This window comes from Rattus norvegicus, chromosome 3 (assembly GCF_021556685.1).
Source record: "Rattus norvegicus strain SHRSP/BbbUtx chromosome 3, alternate assembly SHRSP_T2T, whole genome shotgun sequence".
NCBI lineage: Eukaryota > Metazoa > Chordata > Mammalia > Rodentia > Muridae > Rattus > Rattus norvegicus.
The window spans coordinates 117,875,902-117,903,751 of NC_141536.1; the positions used below are offsets into that span (position 1 = coordinate 117,875,902).

A 27,850-nucleotide genomic window follows, 5' to 3' on the forward strand; every position below is an offset into this window, starting at 1 on the left:
TTCAAAAATTTTGGATGTCCTGGGAAAGGCATGGTGTGGTAGTATGGTCCCTGAAGGACAAAGTAATGACCCTGGTCACTGCTGTCACTGGCAGCAAGTCCTTCCTTGAATAGGGAATTAGCATGTCTTCCTGTCTTTCTTAAGAATGAGAAAATGGGGGTTGGGGATTTAGTTCAGCGGTAGAGCGCTTGCCTAGCGAGCGCAAGGCCCTGGGTTCGGTCCCCAGCCCCGAAAAAAAAAGAAAAAAAAAAAAAAAAAAAAAAGAAAGTCTTAAAAAAGAATGAGAAAATATTTCCTAGATGTTATTCACAGACTTGTCTCACACCTAAGTGTTAGATTACATGCTGTGACAAAGATTAGTAATCATTCCTTATAGCTATTACCAACTTTTCTAGGAAAGACAATCCTGAGCTTTGGGACATCTGTTATTACATTTCTCTGCCCTCCTCTATATGTAGATATGTGCCTGTTACTTTTGGCTTGCATACAAGTAGAGTTTTCATGTTTGACTTGGGAGAGGGAGTGCTCTTTGTCTCCTTTCCCTCTTTGTGGTAGGTGGAATGGGTCTGTTTAATCATAGGAGCCTGGGGAACCATTTTGAATTCTTAGGTAGAAGCCAGTGTTGGGGATGACAAGAGGCTACAGAGTGTCAGGCTACTGATGATTTATGATATTGCCTTACATGTTTTTGCTAGGTGTATTAGAACATAACCTTTAGTGAATTATGTATTTCTAGTTATTAGGACCCAAGGAAGCAGGGTTGTTTAAACTAATAACTCTGGGGTGCAGTAGGTGTGGACAGGGTTCATAAATATCTATAATATGCAAGCACAGTAGAGGAGAAAGGAAAGGAAATTGAGGGAATTGGGAGATCAGATTTTTATCATGGTCTGTATTGGAAATCTTAAATAGGTAAATGGGCTAGAAACGTGTGGATGTTGCTGAGTGAGGACGTCATGGTTTAGTAGATTGGTAGTCTCTGTGGGAAGATGCCTCACTGCAAGGGAGGAAATAGACTGGAAGGGATAAAGAGCCAGTGATCAGATAGGAAGGTTAAAATTTAAATTTTGTCGCTAGTACTGTTAGAAATACTAGCAGAGGCCAGAGGAATGGATGGTTAAGGCGTGGCAAAGGAGAAGATTGTTAATGATAAAGTTGAGAAATGGAGAGGCTGTTCAGTGGGTGGCACCGACCTGTAATCTCAGCATCGAGATAGAAGCAGGCTCGTTTAAGGCCATTCTCTGCTTCTTAGCAAGTTTGAGGCCAATCTGGACCACATGAGACCTTTTCTCAAAAATAAATCCTCTAAGCAAGAGAGCTGGGCTTTGGATAGAGCCTCCTAGATATTAATATAAATAAGTGGAAGACCGCAGATGACTTGCTAAGATCCTCAGTGTCTGAAGAAGGGCCATGCAGTGTTGGCTGCTGACTGTGAGGTAAGGGTACATTTCTTACAGACTGCAGTTAGAGCCTGGCACCTGATGTGAGAGGAGGAGAAAATGATGGGATGGATGGATGGAAGGAAGGAAGGAAGGAAGGAAGGAAGGAAGGAAGGAAGGAAGGAAGGAGCACCTTTATTGTATATTATTTTCTAAGTGGCCAAAGATACCTGACACAAAACAGAAAAAGTTGAGAAAATGTATCTTATAGAAAATAAGGTGTTCTTTCCATAAAAGAGCCGTTAGACAGTAACCTGAAAAAAGAGTTAGCAAATTGGGCTTTGGCAAGTGGATATAGTAGAATTTCATTTTTATTGTATTTTGTTTTATGTATATGACTGTTTGGCTTGCATGTATATGTTTGTACCATGTGTGTACCTGGTGCCTGTGGAAGTCAGAAGAAGTCAGACCCCCTGGAGCTGGAGTTACAGATGGTGTGAGCTACCATGTGGTTGCTGGGAATTGCACCTGGGTCCTCTGGAAGAGCAGTCAGTGCTCTTAACCCTGAGCCACCTCTTTAATTCCTCCGTGAAGAATTTTCTTAATTTACAAAGGAGAAAGTGTAAATGATAAAACCATGAGAAGATAGACAGACACTAGAATTACTGGAGTCAAAATGTTAATGAATGCCAGATACTCCTAACATGAGAAAGTTGCAAAAGTATGAAAATCCAGATACTCCACTGAGTTAGAAATCTAGGCTCTGATATATACTGCTGTGGCAAGGTAGTAAGTGGCCATTGAGTTCAGAAGGGAATCTGGATGGGTCTTCTGGTGTGTGGACCACCTCAGACTGCTGCTGTCTTCTGTGTTGCAGCCTTCCCTATATTTCATTGGAACTATGGTTATACAGTTTAGCTTTAAAAGTATCCATGTCCTTTAAATTATTTGTTTTATTTTATTTTATCTCTCTCTTTTTTTTTTTATTTTTTGAGATGTAACCTCACCGTATACTCTATACTGGCCTGGAACTGTCTAGGTAGCTCAGATTCGTGGTCCTCTTGCCACAGCCTTCTAAAATTTTAGATTGCAGGTAGGAGCCAGACCACTTCTGGCTTTTGTAGCCATTTTTATGATATGAAGTATAACTTTTCTTTCATAACTAAAGTGATTTAGTTATTTTGTTATTGTTTATCCCTCTTGCTTTGAATATATCCTTTTGTGTGTGTGGCAGATATGTAACCACAGGCTTTTCCACAGGCATCCTACCCTAGTACCAAAAATGACTCTGAGACTTCTTACATATAAATGAATGCCTAAGCCAATAGCTTTGGCTTGTTTCCCCTAGTTCATAACTAAATTATCCCATTTAAACTTGTTGCAGTAAAAATAAAAATGGATTGGTGGCTAAGGTACTGCGCTGTCACTCTGTGCGGATCTGTGGGAGCCGCATGCTCTGGCTGTTTCTCTGCCAGCCACTTTGACACCCTTGGTAGGTTGTTACCACACCTGACACACATATTGCGTTCTGAAGGCTGTTCTAGCGTGGCACCATGCCACGCTAGCCCCAGGCATTGTATAGCCTAACATGGCTTCCAGACTGAGACAGGTCTCTCTGCCCCCTGTGAACTTTGCTCACATCCCCTGTAGCCCGGTAAAATCAAAGCTCTAGAAACTTGTAGTTTAACAATTAGATTTATATGTTAAATTCTCAATCTATAATACATCCACAGAACAAATTCACTGCCAATTAATAAAGATAGAAAAGATAGACAAGATAAAATTGACCTAGATCACCTGGATCAGAATCCTCCTCCTCCTCCTCCTTTGTCTTCATCTTCCTTCTTTCCTCCTCCTCCTTCCTAGACTTTTCCCCGCCTACCCTTCCTTCTCATCCAATGATAGGCTTCACCTTAACCTGGACCCTCCTTGCTGCCTAGTGACATCATCCTACATAAACTAGTCTAGGTCATGCCATGAGGCTACATACCTCTCCTTGAGTTTCTTGAGTTTCATGCAACTGTCTTCCTCAGAGTTCCCCATCCTCTGTTGCTGTTCCCCAATACCCATCCTTGTGTCATAGTCCCTTTGTCCTTGTCTCCCCCCACTTCCTCACACAACTGACTATCCCAGACTCTGTGCTGGAACTTCCACTTTTCTTCCTCCTATCCAAGCTAGTAGGCCAACAATGTTTTATTGACAGATGATGCTTCCATATATTGCATAAGAGATTCTCTCTACAAAGATCCTTATTTCATCCATTGTGAATGTATCTGTCCAGTCATGTTCTCCTAATTGTAGTACACGTTGTATCAATCTCATTAATTTCTTTAGTCTTTTTTTTTTTTCCTTTTTTCTTTTTTTCGGAGCTGGGGACCGAACTCAGGGTCTTGCGGTTGCTAGGCAAGCGCTCTACCACTGAGCTAAATCCCCAACCCCTTTAGTCTTTACAAGAAAGATAATATTGTATGAAAGTTTGACTGACATTTTTCTTTATTTAAATTACAGACTAACTGGATCTTCTGGATTTGTAACAGATGGACCTGGGAATTATAAATATAAAACGAAATGCACATGGCTCATTGAAGGACAGTAAGTTATAATGGCTTACTTTATTTTAATTTATTATAAGAGTTTAGTATCGAACTTAGGTGTGTTAGTGCTATTCTTGAGACAGGCTGACCTTGAATGTTGGTATGCTACCTCTGCTCCCCCAAGTGCTAGGACTGTAGGTGTAGACTACCATACCCTGCTGCTAAAATACCTTTCATTAATGCTTTTCGTTTGGATAGTGGTTTTGCTTTTTTTTTTTTTTTTTTTTTTTTTTTTTTGGTTCTTTTTTTCGGAGCTGGGGACCGAACCCAGGGCCTTGCGCTTCCTAGGCAAGCGCTCTACCACTGAGCTAAATCCCCAACCCGGTGGTTTTGCTTTTTAAAATTTATTTTTTTGGGGGACCAGGGAGATGGCTCAGTGGATAAAGTGCTTGCTGAGCAAGTCTGGTTATATGAGTTTAATCCCTGGATCCCACGGTAGTAAAAGAATGCCTTCTGAAAGTTGTACACACACACACACACACACACACACACACACACAAATAAAAAATTAAAAGGAAGTTTTCTTTTTTGGGTGCTGGGGATTGAACCTATGACTTCAGTAAGCAAGTGTTCTATTGTTATTTTTGTCTCTCCACACCCCCAGCCTCCTCATCTCCCCCAATACCCCCTGGAGCTGAGGACCAAACCCAGGCAGGGCCTTGTGTTTGCTAGGCAAGCGCTCTACCACTGAGCTAAATCCCCAACCCCAAGTGCTCTATTGTTACATAACTCTTTACTTTATGTTTTTTTTTTAAAGGTTCCAAGTTGACTTAATGTTACAAATGAAAAATGTATACCAGATATTTACATATTTTAATTCTAATAGTTTAAAAAACTCAGTTAAAATCTTTTTAATAGTTTGCTTAAATTTTATATAATAATGCTATTGTATTTTTTTCTGACTATTGATTTTTATTATCAGCTAAATAATAAATCAGCCATCAGAATAACTACTGTTGCCTATTTCCCTAGCCCTATTGTCCTTCCAGCTGTCTATTTCTTTTTTTTCTCCTTCTTTGTGCCTGTCATTTAAGGCCAAAGCATTTTAGTCTGTGAACAAAACTTTGAAGATTCATGTCTCTCTGTGATTTCTACCAATTTAGATACTAAACCCAAGAAATACTGCTTATTAATTCATTTAAAAGCAACAATTATATCCCACCAAATGTCAGCAGAAAAGGCAGTTTGTTTTCATTGAGATGGGATCAGACTGGTAAGCACTACCTGGCAAGGCGCTTACTGTGTAGACCAGGCTGGCTTTGTGCTCTCAACTGTCCTATCTCTGTCCTCACTTCTGAGCACTGGGATTATAGGCATGCACCACCATACCCACTTTTGGGGGGTTGGGGTACAACTCTGGATCAAGCCCACAGTTGCATGGATGCTAGGCAGTCTACCAACTTAGCTGTATCCCTGATCATAAATGTCATTTTTATCACCATGAATGTAAGGAAAAAGTTCCTCATATTTAAGGAAATGATAAGAATTGCATTGTTTAAGATTTCACAAATCTCTTTGCTATCTGGCAATAACTGATCTTTTTTGTTATTTTGTTTTGTTTTTAAAAATATGTGGTATGTAAGCAAACTTAAATATGAATGGAATAGTTCCAGATGAGAGGAAAAAGTTAGATAGGGTTATCTGTTATGGAAAATTTCAGACACTTTGTCTAGGTGCTTGGCATGGTAAATATGAAGGTGGAGCTGCGGTCTGAGGTAGTCATGCACAGGGAGCGGCTGTAGAGCCCTTGGGAGTGTGGACGCCAGCCAGGGATACGTAGCTTCCCTAGGAAGTGGTTTTTGGTACAGTTCTGTGAAAAGACAGAGAAGCAGGTAAATTTAGAAAATGTGTTTTTTTTAAAGTGATGTGTTATGAAGTCTTAAGTAATATGAGTAAGGGAAGAAGTAGGGATGCCGAGGGGCTCGTGTTGCTGAATGTTAAGGCAGGGCTGGAAACATTCCTCTAAGGCCCTGAAGTCAGAGCTGCTGTTTCTGTTTCCCAGGACAGACATGTTTAATGTTCTCTTATACATATCAGATACTAACGAGATCGCTGATAAATGCAGGAAACCTGTTTATATTTTATATTTGCATTTATTTTTTTCTCCTTATACATTCTTCAAAAGTCTGTTTTTAGTAGTTAATGTTATGATTATTATAAATTACTTAATTATTTTTCTAGGCCAAATAAGATAATGAGACTTCGATTCAACCATTTTGCTACTGAATGTAGCTGGGACCATTTATATGTTTATGATGGGGACTCAATTTACGCACCTCTGATTGCTGCCTTTAGGTAAGCCCAGCCATTAGCTGACTTCTGAATGTAAGTGTGTCAGGAACACTTCTCTCATGGAGTGAGCATCAGCTCTGTCTCTGCTGAGCCTCAGTTCACTTGGTTTTTATGTCCTAGGTCATTTTCTGTGTATGCTACCATGTAGCCAAGGTTAGCCTTGAACTTCTAGTCCTGCCTCCACCTTCCAAGTGCTAGGAGCACAGGCTGTGCCACTGTGCCTGGCTCATTTCACATTCTTGAACTGCGAAGTTTTGATAATTTCTGTTATCAAACGAACTGCTGTTCGTGATGGTGGTAAAGTTTACATTAAAAAATTTTAGACTATATTGAGTAATATTTCTGTGACAAATTTAAATCAGAAACCATACCTATTTTGTTCTTGTATATATTTCATTCCATAGGCCCTTAGGAATAACTTTTTGAATAGATATATAGTTTCTCTCTGTGTGTGTATTTGTACTTGTGTATATGTATTATTAGGGAGAGGAGAAGCTTTCTGGAAGACTATTTATAAATTGGACAATGGTTTCCTGTTGAGAATGAGAAACTTGCTAATTTTGTTTTGTAAATCCCTCCCCAATACATCTGTATTAATAATTTAATAAAGTAATTCAGTTTAATCAGTTACAGGTTTCCACTGAACTTTTGCTATTTTAGTTTTTTAAAAAAAAGTGTGCGTGTGTCTGCAGTGTATGTGAGTGTCTGATATGTGTGCGAGTGCGTGTGCATGTACTCACATGCCGTCGTGTGCATGTCAGGTTGGAGCACAGCCTCACGTGTCGGCCATTACATTCCACCTTGTTGGTGAGAGGTTCTCTTGTTTGCTGTGGCCTGTTCTCTGGAGCCAGCGTTAAGGAGAGTCTTAGCCACCTGACAAGGGTACTGGGAACCAAGAGAGTGTGTGTGTGGTCCTGGATGATGCTTAGAACTTACTTTACAGACCAGGTTAGTCTTGAACTGACAGAGATCCACCTACTTCTGCGTCCTAAGTGCTGGAATTAAAGGCATTGTCACACATGCCTGGCAACGTCAGTGTTCTTAAAGTTTATTGTTAATTGTGTATGTGTGTGAGGGGAGGGGGTTGGCACATGTGTGTACATGTGGAGGTTAGAGGACATTTTTGGGGAGTCTATTTTCCTCATTCCACCTTCATAGTGGTTCCAAGGATTGAACTTGGTTCCCAAGCAAATGGCTTTGGAGCTATCTCACTGGCTGGCCTCTTATTTCTTTACTTTAGAAAGAAATCAATATTTTTCTCTTCTTCCCCTTGTGGTAGTATGCTGGAATGCCACATAGTGAGGGAAGGACTATGCAGTACACAAGGAGGCAAAAGACAAATAGAAGACTAGTTCTTCACTATTGCTCCTGTATGTGGACTGCCACATAGTGAGGGAAGGACTATGCAGTACACAAGGAGGCAAAAGACAAATAGAAGACTAGTTCTTCACTATTGCTCCAATAATATTTGGAGCGAGAACTTAAGAGTTTCATTTAATGAAACCAAACAGCAGGCTGTGCTAAGCACTTAAAATGTCATCTGTCATGTGTTAAGCGTATGTATGTATGTATGTATGTATGTATGTATGTATGTATGTATATAATTGAATATACCTTGCATTATAGCAGGAGGCACCTTAAACTATAACAGAAGCACAAAAATTAAGTATGATATTATGATACTACTTTTTAGGAATTCATCTATAACCCTGTTTGTTAATCAGAATTCATGGAGCCCCTTTCACATGACTGGGCTTTGAATTAGCTAGCCATAGCCATTGTAAGAATATGAGCCAAGCAGTTGTGCACAGAGTTTACTTGGACTATGTATTTGATAAATAGGGATGAAAATTTCATGTCAGCAGCAAGAATAAAATAAGGGGCCTATAAACTGTCCTAAGCAAAGATGTTTGAGGGAAGGTATATGTACAGAATGTTGGTTAATCGAGAGCATGAACTAATGCACTGATTAGCTATTAAAACTGCCTACTGTTGGGCATGGTGACAGAGGTCACACTCTCTGAGTTTGAGGCCAGCCTTGTCCCCATGAGTTCCAGGCCAGGCAGAGCTACATAGACAAAAAAAATAAAATAAAACACAAAAACAAAAACTTTAACTTATAACATATTTGAGTGTTAATTTCATAAAATTATAGTGAAATAGTTTACTAAAAGACCCACCTTTAATAATGCCGAGCACATTCTCTATCTAGAACTAAGGTGACAATGTCTATCACTTTAAAAGTCTGTGGTGTGAGTCTAGAGTGATGTTTCAGCTGTTAAGGGACTGTTGAGCCTTTGTTGTTCTTGCAGAGGACCCTGGTTCCATTCCTGGTGCCCACATGGTAGTCATGGTAGTTTACAACTATCCATAACTCCGTTTCCAGGGGCTCTGATGCCTTCTGACCTTCACAGGCACCAGGCACACATAGTGTGGACGTACATGTAAACAGAACACTCATGTACATAAAATAAAATAAACACATCTAAGGGTCCAGCCTGGAGTCTTGTGCTTGCTGGGCAGGCATTTTACTACTGAGTTCCATCTCTAGATGAAAATTGTTGTATTTAAAAATCAGAGTACCATGTCCCTACTGTCTTAGGTTATAGTGGCTTTCTCAGCATTGCCCTTGCACCAGTAACACATTAGATAGAAGAATCAGCATGTTGGTGATGTGTTGAGCATTCAGAATAGAGACAGCCTAGCAACAGATGGTTCATCTAAGGTGCATGGTAATGAATAAAAGGAAAACCAAAGAGGATTCATAAGACAATTTACTTTCAGTGTGAATCCTGCCCGAGTTATTGTGAGAACTTGAATAGATCATTCAAGTGCTCTAAACTTTAAAACTGTGTGTGGTCGCACAGACTTTTAACCCTAGCAGCATGAGAGACTGGGGCATGAGGATTGCTAGACTAGACTTTAGCATCTAAAACATAAGACAAAGATACTGTGCTAGTTTAGTCTGTGTTATATCTGGCTTTTCTGCAAGCTGTAGTTTAATCCGCTTCTAGATTATTCTATCATATTTGTCTTTTATATATTGAAATTCTAAATAAAAACAGTTTAACAAAGCTCTATTACTAGACAAATATGAGAACCACTGGGCAGTTTGTCTTTACTATCTTTCTAGCTCACTAACACAATTCTGTGGAACATTCATGTACAGAGTATTTTATGAAGGGTCTGTTGGCAAGTGTGGTAATGGTGATTGACCAGGGCAGTGATTTTTCCCTGGGAACATTCTTCAGTAGAATACTACTCTTAAGCTGGTATGGTAGTTCAGACCTATAACCTCAGTGTTAAAGAGCCCAGTGTGGGAAGTTTGTGAGCCTGTGTTACATAGCAAAATTCTAGTTTTGAAAATATACTGAAATAGCCAAACACTGTTCTTTTTAAAATTACTAATTTTTAAAGATTTATTTATTTTATGTATGTGAGTACACTCTCACTGTCTTCAGACACACCAGAACAGGGTATTGGATCTCATTACAGATGGTTGTGAGCCACCATGTGGTTGCTGGGAATTGAACTCAGGACCTCTGGGAGAGCAGTCAGTGCTCTTAATCCCTGAGCCATCTCTCCAGCCCTAAAATTACTATTTTTTAAAAATTAGTACTATGGGTATTTGGTACATATGTGTTATACCATTGCATGCTTGGTGCTTGGTGTCTGTGAAGGCCAGAAGAAGATTTGGATATCATCAAGCTGTGTGTGTGTGTGTGTGTGTGTGTGTGTGTGTGTGTGTGTGTGTGTCTGTCTGTCTGTCTGTCTGTCTGTCTGTCTATCTGTCTGTCTGTCTGTCTGTCTGCCTTTATATGTATCTCATGCTTTTTGTTTGTATCCTTTTATTAACAAAATACATAGAGGAAAATGTGTCATTGTTCTGTAAGCCCTAGAGTACTGTCAGAATCTTAGAATTCCTATGTTCTGTCTTCATTCTAACATAGGTGGCTCAGTTTAATTGCTTAATGCACAAGCATGGAGTTCCGAGTTTAGATCTCCAGGACTCACATAAAAATCCAGGTGTGTTTTGCGAGCCTGTGATTACAGTGCTGAGGAGGTAGAGACGAGAGAATTCCTGGTCTTGCTGGCCAGCCAGTCAAGCCAGTCAGTGATCTCAGGTTCAGTGAAAGATCCTACTCCCCAAAATGAGGTGGGCTTCGTTGTGGCACATTCATATAATTCCAGCACTCAAGAGGCTCTCTGAGAATTAAAGGCCAGCCTGGTTTGCATAGTGAGTGCCAGTCTAGTCAGTACTACACAGTGAGACTCTATTTCCAGAAGAAAAAGGAGGGGAGTGAGTGAAGAAGACACCTGATAGTGAAGTCTGCCTCTACAGCACACACATAATGTACCCTACACACACCAGTGCAGATAACATGCATACACACATAATGTACCCTACACACATAGGTGTGGATGACATGTATACTACACACATAATATATCCTACACACATCAGTGTGGATAACATGTAAACTCACATAATGTACCCTACACACATAGGTGTGGATAACATGTATATACACATAGTGTATCCTACACACATTGGTGCGGATAACATGCAAACTCACATAATGTATCCTACATACATAGGTGTGGATAACATGTATATACACATTGGTGTGGATAACACCCATACTCACATGATGTATCCTATACACATTGGTGTAGATAACATGCATATTCACATGATGTATCCTATACACATTGCTGTAGGTAACATGCATATTCACATAATGTATCCCGCACACACTGGTGTAGATAACATGCACATGCAGATGTTAACATATATGCAAATTAAGTGAAAATCCCATCTTCTCACTGTCAGTCTGTATGTTCTCTTCTGGTCACATTTACATGCATGTACCTATACTTGCTTTTAGATGCATAGGTACACCAGGCCAGTTGTTTGACTGTGTGCCTCCCTACTCTACCTGTTGTCTTCATGAACTCTTTGTTAGTCTTGCAGATCTACAGATTAGTAATGACTCATTTAATCAACTCCCATAAATGAGTAATTAGGTGACTTTTAATCAGTTGTCATCTGACTACTGCTGTAGGAGTATTCTTTGTTTTTCTGTGTATATATGAGGAAGTATTTCTTATACAAAGAGAATTGCTAGGTCATAGCATTTAAGATGGTCATAGCCTGAAGTAGGAATATACCCGTTGTAATCTTCAGAAAAATTAGGGAATTAGGGACTGAGTGAGTGAAAGGGAGAGAGTAATAGGTGATCAGATGTTTAATCATTGAGTGAAGTTATATGTGTGGAGCAAATCACATGGCCTTTGCTATTGTCTAAATGTGATTGGTGGTTGTAGTGAATTGATAATGACAAAAAAATAGGAGCAACTGAACATGAAAATGATTAACCTTGGGGTACATCATGTATTAAATGAGCAAGACCAACATTATAATATTCCTTCTGTTGGTAAATGAGGTGGGGGTAGACACCTCCATTCTATATTGAGCTTTCAAATTATACACATGGACATAATTTACATGGAACTCACTGTGTAGACCATGCTGGTCTTGAACTTGCAGAGATCTGTCTGGGTCTGTCTCCCCAATACTGGGACTAAAGACATGTGCCACCACTCCCAGCCTTCAAGTTAGCATGTATCTTTTGTAAAACAAGGTGGTATGGTATTATAGATCAAATGTCTTAAAAATGGTAGTCACTGATTCAGTAAATCTTCAAATCTTTAGTTCACATGAATTTACTGACATGCAGTACTTCAAACGCTACCCACTAGGCTCTTACTGAGACTCAGGGAGACTTTGGGGCCTTCAGTGACAGATGCTTGCTGTGTATAAACATAAACAGTATTACAGTTGAACAACGAAAATACGTCTGAAAGCTAATCTTATAAGGACTATAAATTCAGTTAACTTTTCTATTTTCATTTATATAAAACATCTATAAAATATATTAAAAAGATAACAATATATGATACATAGTATAAAAATAGGTAAAATATTTTCTTCCAACAGTACATATTTAACAATTATCAGTTCATAAAGTTTGTTATTTATATAATTGTAGAGACTTGAAGATATCATAAAAAGCTTATAACAAAAACAAAAAACAAAAAACCAAAGTCATTGATTTCAAATCCTTTAGAAGCTGGGCATAGTAGCACATGCCTGAAATCCCAGCACTCAGGAGGCGGAGGCAGGTGGGGCTGTGGATTTGAGGCCAGCTAGAGTCACATTTATACTGTGTTGGAACAAGAGCCCCTGGATCAAATAGTGACAACAATAACAGAATTAAGGAAGCATGGCAGATCCAGAATGACTAGACTCAGTTCAAAGGCTGTATAGACGGATTCTGTTGAAATTGCTGTAATTTGATCTGTGTTTACATTTCAGTGGCCTCATTGTTCCTGAAAGAGATGGCAATGAGACGGCCCCTGAAGTCACTGTCACTTCAGGTTATGCACTACTGCATTTTTTCAGTGATGCTGCTTATAATCTGACTGGATTTAATATCACTTACAAGTAAGATATTTAGATTTAATATTTTTGATACTATTCAAAAGACTTAATAACAATAACAATAATAATAATAATATTGGGGGGCTTACAGCTAGTCAGGCACCTTGCTAAATATTAACATGAATTTTCTTATTTAAAGTTTTTTTTAAGTATTCAGTGAGAGGTAGACATTTTTTCTCATTTCATAATTGAGGAAAACAGGAGCTAAAAGGTTAAACGAATGTCAGCCCCAGTAGTTGGGACCACAGTTCTTGGTTTTTCTAGATCTTGTCACTGAGCATCTCCTGGAAGAGAGAGACGTTCTACCTGATGCTGGAAGAAAATATCAGGAGTTTTGCTAAGTGAATTTATCAAAGTTAGTAGTGTCTCAGTAATAATCTTCAGTATAAGAAATCTATATTTTTAAACTATTGTAATAGTCCACTAATGTACCTCTTTAAACATCTGAATTATGTCATTTCAAATTGTTAACTGCACTTCTCCATCTGAAGTGAGTTGATAAAAGTTACTGAAGACCTTTAATTTGACTACATCACTGGAAAGTAATCTTTTTTTTCATCTTTATTAAATTGGGTATTTCTTATTTACATTTCAATTGTTATTCCCTTTCCCCGGTTTCCAGGCCAACATCCCCCTAACCCCTCCCCCTCCCCTTCTACATGGGTGTTCCCCTCCCCATCCTCCTCCCATTACCACCCTCCCCCCAAGAATCCTGTTCACTGGGGGTCCAGCCTTGGCAGGACCAAGGGCTCTGGAAAGTAATCTTAAATTCTGCTAATTCTCAGAATCTTTTCAGAGAATGCGTGCCATGAATATTGTCAGTTCATTGGCTCCCTTTCCTTCCTCCACTTGCTAGCATTAGCTTGGCACTTTTGTAGAACTCATTACTAATGAGCTAGCAGAAAGAGTAGGCTCCTGGTTGTCAGCGTCAAGCCAAGTCTAAGTGGTTTCGCACAGATCTCTATTGTTTTGTAATTTCTCTAACTTCCTGAGTTATTTATTCTTCTTCCTTCATATGCGAATACAGTGAGGTTGATTTGATCTCATTACCTAGCTGCACAGAGCTCAGTGAGCACACTTGGGCTAACTGGTAAGTCCTGTAGTCACACTTGCAAATGAACTTAACTTAAACTATAAGAAGGAGGTCTGCAAATGTTGCTTAGTTGAAATTGTTGACTTAGTTTTCTCCTGTCTTTGTAGTTTTGACATGTGCCCGAATAATTGCTCAGGCCGAGGAGAATGTAAGAGCAGTAACAGCAGCAGCACTGTTGAGTGTGAATGTTCTGAAAACTGGAAAGGGGAGTCCTGTGACATTCCTCACTGTACAGACAACTGTGGCTTTCCTCACCGAGGCATCTGTAACGCAAGTGACACCAGAGGGTGCTCCTGCTTCCCTCACTGGCAGGGTAGGAGCTGCCCTTTCAAAGTTCTTTCACAGAGTTGTAGTTTAGTGAACTGTAATAGAGTTTATTTTAGCAGCTGTAGGCCTTATGTTAATCATGTATCAGATGGCATTTAAGCATTCACCTCCCTCTACTCAGACTCTTTAAAGTTTACACGTATGTGATTGTTATTGATGTGCTTAGAATTATGGAAAGGTGTAACAAATCCTTTGCAACTCATTCATGAAAATTAGGGAGCATGGTCTGGTGTTAGAGAAGCAGAGAATCAAGCTGAGAGGTGGTTAAGTGGCAGTACTGCTGTTTCCTAAGAAAACTTGTTTGTGTTCAGAGAAGATCTGCACCAGTTAGAATCCCACTGCTGTCATCTAGTGCCATTACCCACACAACCAGCATACTAATGAAGCTGTAGGGAATTCTCTGACATTTTGAGGAAACAGCCATTATTGCTTTAGTGATTTTCTTTCTATGCTTATGTCCTCAGGACCTTTTTATTTTGAAAGAAAGTGTTTGTTTAAATGTTTTTGGTTTGTCTAGTTTAGTTGATATTAAGGAGTTAGTGGTTGGCATGCTTGAGTACCATCCCCCTTTCAGGAGTCCCAGTAGAGGACAGAGTTCTCTCTGTCTCCTTCATCTAGTCAGCTTCTGGGTTTACCAGAAGATTGATTTTGATCTGTCATTATATTTTAACCCTAGTGTCTTTTCCACTTGAATTAATAACTCTTGGTCTGCCCTTTCCCTAAATGCTGCTTAAGCAAGATTTTTACTACTAAAAATGTTTAATCTGAATATTGCCAACTTAGCAGAAAGTATGTAGTATTAAATCTCATTATGGAATGATTGGTTTTGGTCTGTATCTTAAGTAAATTAAAAACTCATGTTAGGTTCTAAACAGATGGCTTCTTGGTTAAGAGTACTGGTTGTTCTCTAGAGGACTCAGATTTGATCCCAGCATCCACGTAGGAGCTCACAATATCTGTAACTCCAGTTCCAGAGGATCCAGTGCCTTTTTCTGACAGTGGGTACCAAGCAGGCAAGTGGTACATAGACATTCATTCAAGTAAAATAACTGTGTGTGAAATAAGTTTAAAACAAGTTCAAGATGTTAGCACTGCTAAAGGAAACATGATTCTTTAAATATTCTTTGCACTTAGATTAGAACTTGGAATGCTGCAAACTTTTAGACTGCATTTTGTGAAGCTATGTTGTTATTTTTTTCTTATTAGGTCCTGGATGTTCAATTCCTGTGCCAGCTAACCAGTCTTTTTGGACTCGAGAAGAATATTCTGACTTAAAGCTTCCCAGAGCCTCTCATAAAGCTGTGGTCAATGGAAATATAATGTGGGTTGTTGGCGGGTATATGTTCAACCATTCAGATTACAGCATGGTTTTAGCGTAAGTGGCTTTATAATTAAAACATTTTATTTATTATTCCTGAGTGTATATAAGGGGGTGTATGCAGTGGTGTGCCAGTGGAGATGAAAGGACAGCTGCATGGAGTTAGTTTCCTCCCATCACCTGTGTGTGAGTTTGGTGTTTGGTTTCAGGTCACCAGGCTTGTAATGTTTGCCCTTTGAGCCTCACCAGCTCAGAGAGTGGGTTAAAAACTTCTGGAAGAAGCTTGGGTTTCCACCCCAAGAAGCTACAGTGTAAAAATAATAAAAAGCCAGGACATCACAAGTAATTACTGAGGGAAATCTGTTTAAACTTTGGTAGTATTCTTTTAAACTTTCTTCATATATGTTGATGTTCTACAATTGAAAGCCCCAAAGAATTCATTGTTATGATAAGAATAATTTATCTTTTTAAGGTACTTCCTCTGATATTTTGCTTTAGGTATGTAGTACGTCATATAAATAGGAGTTACTTTATCTTTTGATTTTATTAATAGTTTTCATATGTCAGATGGTTTCAGTTTATATCTTACTAGTGTTAAATGGCTTTTGTCTAATAATTTCCAGGGTTTGAAGTCTTATTTGTGCTTTTTTGAAGGTAGAATATATATTATCATATTAGAGTTATAGAGAACAGATTTCAAGAGGAAATTTATAAATACTTAGCCATGTTAATTTTGTGGCTTGAAGTTTTTTCTATTAGTGATTAAAAAGTATTGACATTCATCTTAAAGTCAGTAGGACTACTAGGCAGTCTGGCGTGTGCTTTTGTTAATGTTCTGTTTCTTTGAAGACACCATGGTCAAGGCAGTTTTAAATGAAAGCATTTCATTAGGGGCTTATTTACAGTTTCAGAGAGTAAGTCTATGAACATCATGACAAGAAGCATGACAACAGTCAGGCACAGCACTGGAGCAGTGGCTAAGAGCTCGAATTTGATCTACAAGCAAGTGGGAGGGAAGAAAGAGAGAGAGAGAAAGTATGAACACGAGAACACTGGGCCTAGCATGGGGTTTTGAAACCTCAAAGGCCACTCCCAGTGATATACTCCTCCCACAAGGTCACACCAGTTGGAAATAAGGCTTCTGCCTGCACAGTATCAGTAGAGACTGTGGGGGGAACATTGACTTCTACTGTCAGCAACAGTAATGGCAGTAATAAGTTGACCTTCTCCATCCCATGGGAGTGGTGTCAGAGAAGGCCTGAAATAACAGAGGGTCTAGAGTCTCACAGCATGATACACAAAATCTGCCCAGCCAAGAGCTAATACAGTCTCATTTTCAATAAGAAGTCAAAGAGACAATGACATTAGGGTGACACACATTAGGTTTATCTGACAAGAAATTTAAAGGTGGCCATCCTAAAATACTACAATGAACAGCTGCACACATAGAAAGCAAATGAAAAAATAGAAAGTCTCACCAAAAGAAATATAAGATGTAACAGGATATCAGAGGCCAGGTTAAGGCACTTGACCAGCTGGGCCTCGTGACCCACTCAATACCTAGGACCCACATGGGTAGAAGAAAGAACCAATTCCTGATAGTTGTCTTCTGATTATCTTTGTGCCTTGGCAAATACATGGCCTTGCCCAAATAAATAAATGTAATAATAATAATAATAATCAGAAAGAATCTTAAATGGAAGGCCTGGAAGATGGCTGAGAGGCTAAGAGCATTTTCTCCTGCTCACAGTCATCTCCATTCTAGAGCATCTAGATGCTCTCCTGTGGCCTTTACTGGCACTGCATGCACGTGGTAACACAGATATGAATGCAAGCAAAACACTCATACACATAAATTAAAAAATCTAAAAAGAGAATATCTGATGGAATTGTAAAATTGAAAAATGCAACAATGGAAACAGAAGTCCCAGTGGGTAGATTAGCAGGACAGAGGCAAGAGCCAGCAGCCTCCAGACAGACTTAGAAATTCCAGTCAGAACAATAGAGAAAACAGTAAGTCTTAAATTAAAAGGAGGCCAGGGCCTGTAGCAAAAGGTTTTAATTTAAGCAGAATTTGAAAGGAAGAGGCAGGCAAATCTCTCTGATTGGGGATTGGGGTTAAAGGTGTTTGCCATGACACTCTGCTCAGAGTTAGCCTTCTCCCCTAAAAAGTTTTAAATTCATTTTTAATGCTGACACAGTTAGTCATAGTAATTGTGTCTCACACAGTTCAACACACTCCAATATGCCGCCCCAGCCCATTGCTAAGCCTTAGTTTACTTGGTAAAAGACATAAGCTCAGCATACGTGAAGCTCTGGATTTCATCCTTAGCACTACATAAAACCGGGTGTGGCCATGCACACTTTAACTTCAGCACCAGGGAAGCAGAGGCAGGATGATCAGAATTTGAGAGTCATTTTCAGTTCCATATAGAGTTTGAGGTTAGGCAGGGATACAGGAAACCTGTCTCAAACAGACAAACAAAAAAACTTCAAAAACTGTTGAGATAGTCAGGCTGTGGTCCTAGTAAGTGTTGAGATTATAGACATATATCATCGTGCCTGTTGTATATTTTTGAATCTTGGTGTCCGTCTATGTTGTGTCATTCTCACACAAAAACCCACACCAGGCCCAATCGCATTCTCTGCCTGCTGCCTGTGGGTCAGATGTAAGCTCTCAGCTGCTGCTCCGGTGTCAGGCCTGCCAGCTGCCACACTCCCACCATGTGATAAGGGACTAACTCTTAGAAACTGTAAGCCAGCCCCAATTATATTTTTCCTTTCATAAGTTGTCTTGGTCATGGTATCTCTTCACAGCAATGGCACAGTGACTGAGACACCTGGTCTTTCCCCCAAGGAATATGAAACTGTTTATTGACTCCTGTTCACCATTCCTTACCGTAAAGTGAACAGTACACAGTTGGATAATGTGATACTGAAAAGTTATCTTTCTCTTTTCTGTTGTAACCCAAGTTCTGAGGAGATCAAACCTAACAGCAAGCCGAGAGTCAGGATGGAGACAGAACAGGCCGGCCAGTATCTGCTTTACTAAGTTCTGTTCAGCAGTCGAAAGTCGCCGTCAGCCTCACTCCTGTGACTGCACTTTCATTACTATCCTAGTCCCTGGGTCACAGCCTCAGTGCAGATTGCAACTCTAATGGAGTGGCTGACGGCTTAGCTAATTGAAGCAAGCTAGAGTTTGTCTGGCTTCCTTGTCTAAACCACAGAGACTTGGTATTGACAAAATTTCGTAAATAAACAACTACATTTTCATGGTGTATAACTTTGATGTGGCTGCTTTTAAATCATTCAACCTAAACTGTCACACAGAATCTTCTGTTTGATTGGAAAGATTGGAGCTTGAAGAGAATTTTGCTGAACCTGAAATAATTCATAATGATGGCTCTGAAGAATGTTTTCACCTACACTTTTTGTTTTAGTTGATATTTGTACTTTAAGATTTATTTTATTTATGTGTATGTGTGTGCATTTGTGTGAATGTATACCATGTGTCTGCAGTGCTCAAGGAGACCTGAAGAAGGACTCTGGAGCTGGAGTTACAGGGAGTTGTGAGTGTAGGAATGGAAGCCAGGTACACTGGAAAATCAAAATGCTTCTAACACGGAGCAATCCTGTCAGCCCCTTGATTTATTAAAAAACAAAGAAGAACACTAGTTGCATAAGTATTTTATGTGCGCGCGCGCGCGCACACACACACACACACACACACACACACACACACACACACACACACACAGGATCTTTAATAGTCCTTCTGTATCCCAATTAAGTGTAAGTTCTTAGGGGCTAGAGCGAGGGCTCAGCAGTTGAGAGTGGGCTGTTCTTTCAGAGGACACATCCCAGGCAGCTCACAAGTAACCATATCTCTAGCACCAAAGAAGAGCCAATGCCTATTGCCATGCAAGCACCAGCACACGTATGTCCCACAGCCATGCATATTCACAGCTAGAAATAATAAAAATAAATCTTCAAAAAGTTAATTCTGATTGAAAAATGATTGAAAAATTCACCTAACATTTAGAAAAAGGTGTTCACTAGTGAAGAGGACATATACCATGGTATCAAATGTTCTGTTGTTAAAGTAAGGAACTATAAAAAGCATGTATTTGAAATAACTAGGGGGTGGGGATTTAGCTCAGTGGTAGAGCGCTTGCCTAGCAAGCGCAAGACCCTGGGTTCGGTCCCCAGCTCTGGAAAAAAAAATTTTTTTTAAAAATGTGAAATAACAAGTGCCTTATAATACAAAACAAACAAGGCAATCCCAACAGTTGTCAGTACTTTGAAGACCAACACAACAGATTTGACCTTATTTAGATTGTAGTTATTTTTCATACTAGTAGTTTTGAAACCAAGATCTAAAATTTATATATCCATATAAATATACATTAAAATAGCAAACTATTATGAGCTTTATCTTAGTCCTTCTTTCTTTATAAAAAGCAGTTATAGGGATTGAGACATGACCCATCGGTTAAGGCCTGGACTGTTCTTCCAGAGGACCTGGGTTCAGTTCTCAGTGTCCATATGTTGGCTCACAACCGTCTGTAACTCCAGTCCCAGGGGATCTGACACCCTTTCTGGCTTACATAGGTACTACACTCATAAGGTACACAGACACATACACAGGCAAAACACCTGTACACGTAACAAAACAATAAGGTTTAAAAAAAAAGAATTACAATTTGAGGACACTTCATTTTGCCAGCACCAAATCAGCCTCTCTAGAGTCTTTTCATTTCATGAGAAACATCAATTCTCCATTGCTCTCTGTGGCTCTAAGTACTGGATGAGGATTAGGGCCTGAGAAAAGCTTCATAGTTTGTCAGTAGCATCTCTTTTCTTCTTTGGATGCTGCCATCAGTTCACACAGGCTGCCTTTTTAGCTCTTAATCTGTCTACACACAATCTGTCATTGGCGCTCACCCATGTATGTGTTTATGTCATGAAGCCATGAAGAGCGTTGATTGAGTCTTACTCTCAGTGTGGATCACAGAAATGATACCCTATCATCCTTGCTTCCTACTGGTTAGAAGTCATTGATTGTCCTTATACTCAAGGCTGGGATATTATATATGAGTGTGAACACCAGGAAGCAGGGAGGTGGGGAGTGTCAATAATTCTACTCAGATGTTTGACTGTTGTGGTATACAATCATTGGTTCTATCTTTAAAATCTGCCCTAAATCTAGAGCTGTCTGTGGTGGTGTGTGTGGTTACAAAGGCAGGAAGATTGTGATTTTGAGGCCAGAATAGGTATATACAAAGATCCTTTCTCCAAAACAAACAAATATACAAATAATTGTAGCTACTTCTACTAGTAACCTAACTGTTCCTACCATGACTAGTGCTGCTTCCATGAAAAGGTGAAATAAACTTGTGAAAGTGACTTCTCCTCCTGGGTAGCACATGTGCCATTGCGTGGTTTTACCGGTGCTCCATTGTTGTTGTAATTATATAAAAATAAAAACGGTAACGTTGGTCTTTTACCCTGCTAGGTCCTACACCTCAGTGCCCCAGATATCTGCTAGATATCTTGGCGGAAACACAGCCCAGCCACACACTTTCTTACACTCAAACTCTCACATAAAAGAACACACAACTCAATAATCTTAGATCCAATTGGTAAGATATAATTGCCCACTTAAACATACAAAGCCCAGTACCATCTATCCCTTGCACCTTTTATTTGCCAGGTCTCCAGCTTCTCCTTCTCCCACAACGACTCCTCGCTTCTCCCCTCTTTCCATCTTTTCTTTACTCACTCTCCCAACTATATCAATTCTTCCATGCTTTAGTTTCTCCTTCTCCTACAACGACTCCTAGCTTCTCCATCTCCTGTCTCCTCTAACTCTCTCAGTTCCCCATCGTGTCTCTAAACTCTTCCTTTCCCTCCTATCTTCATTTCTCCTCTCTCCCTCTCTCCCAACTGTTCAATCCTTTTCCCCCTTGCTCAGGTTCTACTGGCTCAACTGTCACCAACTGTCTTCTCTAACCCTATTCTCTGAATCTAATCCCCCTCTCGCTCCTGACTCCTCCCTCTGCCCAAATCTAGCGCTCTTGCCTAGAGAACTCCAAGGCAGACCTCAACACTCCATCATTGTTTTCCTTCCTTTTGCATGCACAAATGTTCACATGGGAAGCCAGAAGTCATTGTTGAGTGTCCTCCTTGATTGATTCCTATTCTCTCTCTTTTTTTTTGAGACTAGATCTGGTGCTCAGTGATTCATCCAGCAAACTCTGGGGAGCTTCCTGTAATCATGATTACAAGCATGGTCCAAACTTGTGTGACAAGCACTTTACTAACCAAGTCATGACCTCAGCTCCTCGTTCCCCTTTCTTTTCTTCTTTTGTTGTTTTGGACTTACTTGTTTGTTTTTGTTTATGAGTGTCTTGCCTACCTGCACAGATACGCACCACGAGCAAGCAGTTCCAGAAGAGGACACTGGATCCCTGGGACCGGCACGCCAGTTAGCTGTGATTCTGTCCTGTGGGTGCTGAGAATTGCATCCAGGTTCTGAGAAAGATCAAGGCTTCTTACCTGTGATCCATCTCTTTAGCCCATGTGTTTCTCTCTTGAAGAAGAAACCTAGGAATCATTTTGATAATTCCTTCACAGGCTGCATCATAACTTCATGACAATTTTTACCAGCTCTCTCAACAGACACATGTTATATTTATTTATTTTTATCTTTAGTCTGCTATTAGTTTCTCCTTAGTCTCTTGCAGTGGAGTACTGTCAGATCTGTTTCTATTATTTTTAATTTATTTGTAATGGAGACTGGGAAGTACTTAAAAATTGCAAATCCCATCATTTACTATATTGTTAAAAGCCATGGTTAGCCAGGCTTGGCTGTGCACACTGTACTCCAGGGCTCTGAAAGCTCAATGCGGAGGACCGACACACACACACACACACACACACACACACACACACACACACACACACACACGGGGGGGGTGGAGAGAGAGAGAGAGAGAGAGAGAGAGAGAGAGAGAGAGAGAGAGAGAGAGAGAACGGCCCCCCATTAATACCGTCCCATTAGATATAATGGTCCTGTATTGGTCCTGTATGACCATTCAACCCCTGTTTGCCCTCTGTGCTGCGTTAACAGTCTTCTTCCTTTGCCCATGAAGCAGCATGTGCATCCTACTCCAAGTGCTTTTGCACTGGTGTCCTTCTGTCTGGAAGTCCTGTTACTGCATCTGAGGACTGGTCTCTCCTCCTCTTTACAGTTCAATCTAATTGTCTCATGAAGAGATCTTTCCTGACCATCTGGTTCAGACATGTTCTCCCTGTTGTTGTTTTTTATAGTTCTAAATCCTGTCAAGAATTTTTGCCTGTTTTAGATTATATGACTGCTACTGTTGCACATGCTCATTGTTGGGGCTTAGTTCACAGAAGGTACTCAGGTGAGCACTCGCAGCTGCTCACATCACACGTTATACATATATGTACTAATGCCACATTTGCTTGTGAGAGCCATGTTTTATGTTGTGTGTGTGTGTGTGTGTTTTTTTTTTTTTTTTTTTTTGGTTCTTTTTTTTCGGAGCTGGGGACCGAACCCAGGGCCTTGCGCTTCCTAGGTAAGCGCTCTACCACTGAGCTAAATCCCCAGCCCCATGTTGTGTTTTTAAAGATCAGAACATCTTTTCTATGTGTACCCTATCAAAACATGAATGTTATGGGTTTATAAATTTTATATAGTTATTGGTATTCTTGTTGTACTAATTTTCATGGAATTTCAGTGAATATAGATATTCTGTTTTAAAATAGTATTTTAGATAGGAAGCCCTGTCTCAAAATGTACCTCAGCTGGTAGAGTGCCTGCCTAGCATGCAGGAAGCCTTGGATTCAGGGTCCAGTACCTTATAAGTGGGATGTGGTGCATAAGCTGTCACCTCAGCACTCTGGAGGTAGAGAAAAGAGAATCTGGAGTTCAGGGTTATCCTTGGCTGTATGACAAGTGCAAGATGATCCTGGGCTACATGACATCCTGCCTCAAAAATCAAACACCAGATCAAAAAGCTCACATCTTGACACAAGAGAAAGTAGAGAGAGTACACTGGCAAAGCTAACTAACAGTGACAGACACACCTTCTTAACAGGGCCATAAATCCTAACCCTCCCAAATAGCCACTAACTGAAGACCAAGTAGTCAATGATAGGAATCTATGCAGGCCATTCTCATTCAAACCACCACAGTAGGTTTTCTTTAGCAAATGAATATTTTAGTTGATTGTGATTATTCAGTAATCCATGAATAAATATGAGCTACATGGCAGGACTATAAATTATTATATTCTTTTAAGGAATTATTTACGTATATGAGTACACTGTAGCTGTCTTCAGACACACCAGAAGAGGGCATTGGATCCCATTACAGATGGTTGTGAACCACCATGTGGTTGCTGGGAATTGGACTCAGGACTTTTGGAAGAGCAGTCAGTGCTCTTAACCACTGAGCCATCTCTCCAGCCCTCTATAAATTATTATTATATTATAAAATATAAATCCGTGAGTCTGTGCATCATCTATAGTGTGCATATGGATGGATGCCAGAGGTCAACATCAGGTATTCTCTATTGCTTGGCCCTTGCTGTTTGGAGACAGAGTCTGTAACTTAAATTGGAACTCATCATTTCGGGTAGACTGGCTGGCCAGCAAGCCCCATGGGCTCTGCCTGGCTGCACCCTTCCTCCACTGGGACTTTAGTTGCACAGAGGTGACTCCACACTCATACTCTGTCTGGGTACTAAGCTTAGATCTAAAATTAGGTCCTCCTAGGCAATCAGCGGGCACTTTACGCACTGAGCATTGCTTCAGCCCTGAACATTTTTATTTTACTAATTTTATATTTTAGAATCTTAAGTGCATTTACAGTATGATTGAAATGTTATAGTTGTAGCTTTCTTAGGCAAAAGATTAAATCAAAAAATATACTGTTAATTTTCTTTTTTTTTAAAGATTTAATCATTTATTATATATAAGTACACTGTAGCTGTCTTCAGATACACCAGAAGAATGCATCAGATCTCTTTAACAGATGGTTGTGAGCCACCATGTGGTTGCTAGGAATTGAACTCATAACCTCTGGAAGAGCAGTCGGGTGCTCTTAACCGCTGAGCCATCTCTCCAGCCCTTAATTTTCTTTAAAAATATTTATTCTTTAGAAATTTCATAGATACAGATGTGTGTGATCCTTATAATATCTAGTCCAAATTCTCCCTTTCACTCTCTCCAGATCTCCTCAATGTGTGCACATGCTTTGCACACACATGTTGGTTCTCTTATTCCACCATGTAGTACAAGGGATAGAGTTCTGGTAGTCAGACTTGTGCAGCAAGCACTTTTACTCCTTGAACCATCTTGCTACCCAGTTATTTTTCTTTTATTATTCCCTTTTCAACACTTATCTTCAGTTTGTCATTATTAAATGAATAAAAGTTATTGTGAGCTATTAAGTCCCTTTATAATACAAATGTCATTGACTTAGGTTGTTCTGTAGGAGAGGTTTATAGGAAACTCTAGAAGCTTCCAGTAGATGTTTGTCTTATACCAGGCTTGTGTAGTCGACTTTCCCATTTTGAGTTCTCACATACTCAGTGGGCCCAGGTATAAGTTATGTTTGCCAGAGGAGCATGCGCCTCCCTGTAATCTGTGGTTGATTTGTTGAAAATGTCTGAACTGGATTATATCATACTTAGAAGAATACAAGATGTTCTGTTTTGTCATTTGAGTGAAAATATGGTCTGGTTTTTTTTTGCAGGTATGACCTGGCTTCTAGGGAATGGCTTTCACTAAACCATTCTGTGAACAGTGTGGTTGTAAGATATGGTCATTCTTTGGCATTACATAAGGTAAACTATCTCTACTGTTCAAGCAAGAAGTTCAACTCTCCCTGTTGCTTTATGTCTTTGAATACTCGTCAGCTTCGGATTTAATCGGTATAAACTTTGTTTGATGTGATGGTATATAATTCACCAAGCTGCAATTGGAAATTGAAGTTAGAACTATTTTAATCCAGGGTATTCTACGTGGAAATGGTTAACAATGAAATAATGTCAGTGAGCCTGCGCCCATTGTCAAGTCCAGCCACATTGCACACAGTGTGACTGAGTAGCCATCTCTGTGTTTTGTGTGTATATTGTAGGGTGAGGCAACTTTAATTCCCAAGTCATTTCATCCTGTAGTACATTTCATTTAGAGAGGGTGATTTAGAGAATGTAGAGTGTGACTTGTTTTATTTTGTTCTTTATGCTATTCCTAGTAATTCACTGAAAAGTTCATTTTACTCATGCTTCTTAAGTTAGGGATAATAATGAGATTGTGAACCAATCATTTTTTTATTTTCCAATATTAATTTTTTAAAGATGTATTTGTTTTTAATTTATGTATGTGGGTCTGTGCTCCAGAGGCCAGAAGAGGAGGCCATCAGAACCCTGGAACTGGAGTTACAGGTGTCTGTTAGCTGCCATGTGGGTGCTAGAAACCAAATCCGGTCCTCTGTAAGAGCAGCAAATGTTCTTAACTGCTAAACTCTGTCTCCAGCCCAAGAGTTGATTCTTAATGGTTTTTAAAATCCTGTTTATATCTTTCTTATAGGATAAAATCTACATGTATGGAGGAAAAATTGATTCAACAGGGAATGTGACCAACGAGCTGAGAGTATTTCATATTCATAATGAATCATGGGTATTGTTAACCCCCAAAGCTAAGGATCAGTATGCAGTGGTTGGACACTCAGCACACATTGTTACACTGTCATCTGGCCGTGTGGTCATGTTGGTCATCTTCGGTCATTGTCCGCTCTACGGATATATAAGTGTTGTGCAGGAATATGACTTGGGTATGTATTTTTTTCCAGTGGAGGCATTTTGAATATCAGATTGAAAAGCCTTACCCTTATTATTAGGATACTGTAACAAAATTCAGCATGACCTTGATCCAGTACTTTGTCTTGAAATAGTTAATATCAGTAGATAACTGTGGGATTCAGGTTGCTGATGTCCCTGTGGAACAACTATTTACTTGTCAAGGCACAGCCTTGGCTTCGGAGGGGTTCTGAGGAAGGGGTGTCTGGGAGTGGGGAAAAAAAGAACAGCTTGTCAAAAAAACCAAAAAAGTCAAATTGTGGTCCAAACTGGCACCTGTATTGTATTAAGGAAAGCTGAGGAAAAACTGGGATATTTATTTCATCTCTCGGTCTATCTCAAGTAAGTCAAACACTCAAGGTCAATGTTTGCACCCTCAAATTAAAAACAAAAAAGGGGGAGATGCTAAGTCCAGCATGATCCTTGTGGGGACAGAATGACATGGTTTCTGCCCCTGGGACAGGAGCAGCAGGCTTGGGTCTCCATGAATGTCATACCATGGGCATAAGGCTTGCTCGTATAATAATGTACATATTTTGTGTTCCTCTCTTGAGGAATGTCCTCCCTGTTAATGTGAATGACTCCATGATAATCAGAGACAGCATGAGTCCAGGAAGTAAATGCTGGGACCTTCAGGACAGCCCTTAAGGCTGTGAAAAGAACTCTAAAAACATGTTTGAAAATATATGGTTCCTTAACTATACCAAAACGTAAGGGTGCAATATGAATTGTATGAGGAGCTTCACAGATCTAAAGGAACAGAAGCAGCTCGCTGTGAGCCAACTTGACAGAAAGATACTAAGGAAGTAGATAAAGAGACTTAGGGAGTGGTCGGTGGAGGATCCCACCCAGCTAAGTTTGAGCTTACAAAGGCAGACAAAGTCCTGAGTTCAGGGTGGGCCTGGAACAGAGCAAGGTTAGGCCCAGGTGTGATCCAAATGGTAATTTCAGGACCGGGTACCCAGCTAGTTCATTGTTTGTATTTAACAGAGGCAGGCAGATCTCTAAATTCTTTTGCAATGTTAAAAGGAAATGTGTGCTTGCTATCTCTCAAGGGGTTGGAGTCCCAGGATGCTGATTCATAGGAAACCTGAAGTAACTGGGCTTAGGTTCTGCAGATGAGCTATCCAAAAAGTTTTTTAGAGTAGCAAGAGAGAACTGCTTGGAGAACTGTCTCCAGCAGAGAATAGCAAGAGAAAGCTGCCTAGAAAGCTGGTGAGAGAGAGAGAGAGAGAGAGAGAGAGAGAGAGAGAGAGAGAGAGAGAGAGAGAGAGCGCCAGTGAGAGAGAGAGAGGGAAAGCAGAGAGAGAGAAAGCGATCAGAGAGAAAGCAGACTGGAAAGCTGTTTCCAGCTGCCAGCTTGGATCGACTTTTTGGGTTTTTTAACAAGTTTTTTCCCACTCCCAGACACCCCTTCCTCAGAACCCCTCCCAAATCAAGACTGAGTCTT

The 27,850-nt window shown here is 39.9% G+C and overlaps 1 protein-coding gene across 3 annotated transcripts in view; it reads left to right on the forward strand.

The window, feature by feature from the left end:
- Positions 1-27,850, forward strand: part of Atrn (attractin) — a 134,112-nt gene that overhangs the window by 31,808 nt on the left and 74,454 nt on the right. For all 3 annotated transcript variants that reach the window (XR_015683439.1, XM_087654662.1, NM_031351.2), the window contains 7 exon segments: positions 3,888-3,971; positions 6,155-6,268; positions 12,645-12,773; positions 13,971-14,176; positions 15,397-15,565; positions 25,296-25,386; positions 26,132-26,375. Coding sequence is in view for 2 of the 3 variants with exons in the window: in XM_087654662.1 (XP_087510788.1) it covers positions 3,888-3,971; positions 6,155-6,268; positions 12,645-12,773; positions 13,971-14,176; positions 15,397-15,565; positions 25,296-25,386; positions 26,132-26,375 (1,037 nt within the window). In the remaining variant the exon portion in view is untranslated.